The 4,597-nt window shown below is 37.1% G+C and overlaps 1 protein-coding gene across 3 annotated transcripts in view; it reads left to right on the top strand.

Annotated features, from left to right (window-relative positions):
* The window catches only part of LOC116705917 (inositol-trisphosphate 3-kinase B), a 29,393-nt gene extending 26,323 nt beyond the window's left edge, over window positions 1-3,070 (top strand). For all 3 annotated transcript variants that reach the window (XM_032542398.1, XM_032542399.1, XM_032542397.1), the window contains exons 11-12: window positions 30-101; window positions 851-3,070. In XM_032542398.1, the coding sequence (XP_032398289.1) occupies window positions 30-101; window positions 851-1,060 (282 nt within the window). In that variant the 3' untranslated portion in view covers window positions 1,061-3,070. The remainder of the gene's footprint in view (window positions 1-29; window positions 102-850) is intronic.
* Window positions 3,071-4,597: the final 1,527 nt, after the last annotated feature.

Raw genomic sequence — 4,597 nt, 5'->3', positions numbered from 1 at the left:
AAATAAAAGCTTGTGTTTTTTTTTTCCAGAACTGTTATCTTAGCAGGCTGAAGGAAGTAAGAGACACTCTGGAAATTTCCCCATTCTTCAAAACCCACGAGGTAAAGACAGACTGCTGTTCATGTGGTGCTTTGATAATCAATTAGTCTGTTTGAGTCATTAAAGTAAAACTTCTCTTATTCCAGCTTCTTAAATGTGAATATTTTCTAGTTATAGCTCCATGACAGTAAACAAAGAATGTCTTTGAGTGGTGGACATAACAAGACATTTGAGGACGTCATCTTGGGCTTCGGAAATTAATGATCATGACATTTGACGCAACATTTTATAGACCAAACAACTAATCACTTAATTGAGAAAATAATTGACGGATTAATAATCTATAAAAAACATAAAAATGTTAGTTGCAGCCATAGTGAAGTCAAACTTTCATAAAAATACTTCAGAATGTGTGAATTTCCATGTTGTGTGTAGACTGTTCCAGTCCTGGTTACCATGTATTTGTGTCACACATTCATATTGTAATTTATTGATTTAGTAATAAGTACAATTTAGTGACACTACCTCACTTGAGCAAACACACCGGTGCACACAAAGACATAACAGGTCAAGGAAATTGGACAGAAGAGGCCTTGACCACACATTCAGTTTCACATCTACACACACACGCGAACATACATACAAACATACCAATAAACATGAGAAGTTGGTGTTACAAAGCAGGAAGTGAGATCATGTTTTTGAGGGACACAAACAGGTAATGTTTAGTAAAAAAAAAAAGAAAGGAAACTGTTTTAGTAATTATTTCCTGTTTTCTTATTCATCCCAATGTCTTGCTGGGTCTCTGTAGGTGATTGGCAGCTCCTTGTTATTTGTTCACGACAGCAAGGGACGGGCCAAAGTCTGGATGATTGACTTCGGGAAAACTACGCCTCTTCCTGAAGGGGAAGAACTAACCCACCGAGTATCCTGGCAAGAGGGCAACAGAGAGGATGGTTACCTTTCTGGACTTGATAGTTTGGTGGACATCATTTTATCTATGGTGAACTCGGAGACTTGAAGTCTACGGGGTTTTTCAAAAGAAATCCAATTGAACATTTGGACACACATCAACCACTTCCATTCATTCTTCCTCTCTCTCGGGAACACTTTGGACTTCCTCAGGATTCCTTCACAGACATTTATCCACCAAACCACATCATCACAAAACAATGCGTGGCCGTATCCATTCATGGATGCAGCCTTTCTATTCATCTACAGTGGATTTCAATGTCATTCTCTTCCATAGCCCTTTTGATGCGATCCTTATACCCTCATGAGCAGGCTGTAATAGGCCTTTTTCAGAGCAAACTTTTTAACTTTAAATACTTAATATAGCTCAGTTCCATTATGTCTCCCGGTAAGCCATCCCTGTAAAAAAAGAAGGTATTTTTTAAATGCATTATACCTGCAAGACAACTTTTTTACTAAAGAAATTACCCTTAAAAACAAAACCATGTAGATTGCTTAATCCAAATGTAAAGGCTAAGGCTGGTGATATGATTATATTTTTTTGTCATTGTAAACAAATCCCATAAAAAGACCAAAAGAGTTATGCGTTACAGTTTGTTTTTCTATATCTGCCCAGCCTGTCTGTGGCTTTCAGCCCCGAGACCATTTGTTCCAGCTTAAAAAATAATGGATTACACATATGTGGTTTCATTTTTTTAAAGACTAAATAATTTTATAAAACAGCTGGACACTGTAATTTTTTTAGGGAACATTATGTGTGAATTTTGAACATTTCTGACTTTGGCGCTACCTGGTGGTAATATCAAAAAAGACACTAATGGTATAATTTTGTACATGATGCTAGCCTAATTTGAAAGATGCTATAATCACAAACAAACATGTAATGCCTTTTTTAAACTCACATATTTGGCATTAAATGTCTTGATTTGGGTACACCCCCGCTCTCATAACTTTTAAACAGTTATACTCCTGTGTATATCTGTTAGATGGATCCCCATTCAATCAGAGTTAGGTTGTATTTCCTCCTCAGCTTTTCTGAACTCAATGTTATAGAAGTTTTTTGTCTGTTTGATAAGTTTGACCACAACTTCAGCACATTGACATTTCTTATAAAAAACAAATCTGCACTTGATTACATTTCCGCTGTTAGAGATTTTACAGTTAAGTGTGTTTTTCAGTGGAAACCAAAACTAGTCTTTTAGCTGTTTTTAACCTCTGTTTAACCATTCACACTTTAGAAACTGTAGGTTGGTCAGTGAGGTTTTCAGTGGCAGCCATGTTTGCCCCATAATAATCTGGCAATAACTGGCAATTATGTGGAGCTAAATTATACATCTCACAGTAGTTTCAGTATGTTATGGAAGGCTTTGTTTCATATGTAACATATTTACATTGGTAGTACTTCCCTGGCCAAACACTTCTCACCCTATTCACACTTTTGTTGGGATTGTTCACATATTTACAATGAGATTTATCATGTTTGATGTAGTTTTGTAACATTATTTTAGTGTACTCAAATCCTGTGGAACACTTACAGCCATGAACAATCTTATTTAAGCTATACAGTGCCTTGACATGACAAAGCCAAGTCAGACAACTGAAAATATGTTCTTATTGTAAATGTTATGATGGACTTTTCTCCTAGTCTTAACTCAGTTGCTGTGTGTAGTCTTGGGTGCATGTTTATTATCCTCTTAAAGTGTGGGCTTAATTTGTAATTCATTCTGTTTTTATTTATAACATATTATGTGGTTTTTTTTTTAGTTAATGGGATACTATGGCATTTTGAACTTTGGGCTGTTATGTGGTTCTGTCTTCAAGCATGTGTTACAAGATGAGTGGAAGTCAAACTGGGGGGCAGGTCATTGGCATTCTGGACATTATTCAAAACATTGGATATGGCTATAGAACGAATTGATAATGTTCAGATAATGATTCCCATTTACTTTAATGGAGAATGCAAACATTCACTTTGAAAATGGTTGGGCTGGAGGTGGCGAAAAATATGTCTCATAATGTAACAGGTTCTTGATGAAGAATAAAATCAAAATAGTTCCATCAGTAGTTTGTTCCACTCTACGACAAATTTAAAATACCATGGTTTTCATTTCATGTTTGCAGTGACACTAGATGCAGAAAGGACTGATAATAATTCCATGCAGTGCCTTCTTAAAGAAGTTGTTTGACATTTTGGAATATAAACCTATGCTTATTAGCTGTTTTGACAAGAGTTACATGGGAAGATTGATACCACTCTCATGTCACTTTGCTGAATATAAAGCATTTGCCAGCAGCTGGTTAGCTTAGCTTAGCATTAGGACTGGAAACCGAGAAACAAAACCAAGTTTTTTGATTAAACATTGAATAATATGTGAACTAGTGAACTTTAATATTATGGCTCAGCAGATTTTATTTCCCATGGTCAGAGGCTAGCTGTTTCCCCCGTTTCCAATCTTAATGCTAAGCTAAACTAATAGCTTCATTTTTAAAGGACAGATATGAGCGTGGCATCACCTTTCCCGAAATGTTAAACTTTTCCTTTATGACAACCATTTTAGCTTGCATATGCTCCCCAATGTGCACTTAGGGTTGTATGTTAGTTCTGTAGGTATTATGTTGTTTTGGTTATACAGGCTTGTGTATTTATAATTTGAATTTGTTGCTTTAAAAAAGTGTGTAAAATCCTGCTCCATGCGTGACTTCAGTGAATTTCTGGGATTTTTTTATTTTATTTTTGGGGCATTTTTAGGCCTTTATTGACAGGATAGCAGAAGAAATGAAAGGGGAGAGAGAGGGGAAATAACATGCAGCAAAGGGCCGGAGGTCAGAGTCGAACCCGGGCCCGCTGCCTTGAGGAGTAGACCTCAACATGTGGGCGCCCGCTCTACTAACTGAGCTATCCGGGTGCCTGCATTTCTAGGATCTTATAATTATTACAATCATCTGTCAAATATCAATGAAATATCAAAACGTCAGTCAATAGTTTGATTAATCCATACAAAAACTTGTAGGAACTACAGTTTATAACAAAACGGCTCAGAGTATTTGATCTGCTAGGAGGACCCGACCTCTGGTCCTGACCTGCAAACACAGTGACCCCCATGCTGCTGCCGCTCCTGCTCGGCCACATTCATTACTGTGGTTGCATGGAGGTCATTTGCCATTCAAATCACACCTGTCCACAACAGAAGCAGCATCCGGAGCTGGTGGGAAAGAAACGACATGATTCAGGAGCAGAGAGGCTGTGGGTGGAGAAAACACAGCTGACATGGGATTTTTTTCATAGAGGGGGGTGCGGAAGAAGAACTCTTTAGGGTCTTTTGAACATGCAGCTCCTGCTGTTCACATTTCGAAAGATATTTACACTTTTTTTCTACTCTCTGGACACTCATCAGAATCAGAATCAGCTTAATTTGCCAGGTATGAGGACATTTTACTTTGGAACATCGTATAACAATATAAACAATATAAACAATATAAACACACTAATATATACGTACTCTAAACAGAAACAATATAGAGGCATGAGTGCAATGAAGAGAGCAATACAAATTGTTTAAATGTGGAGCATAGTGCAAAGGATACT

The sequence above is a fragment of the Etheostoma spectabile genome, chromosome 18 (genome assembly GCF_008692095.1).
Source record: "Etheostoma spectabile isolate EspeVRDwgs_2016 chromosome 18, UIUC_Espe_1.0, whole genome shotgun sequence".
NCBI classification, from domain to species: Eukaryota; Metazoa; Chordata; class Actinopteri; order Perciformes; family Percidae; genus Etheostoma; species Etheostoma spectabile.
Note: the sequence above shows the minus strand (reverse complement) of the source record. Positions and strands in the feature narration are given on the sequence as shown.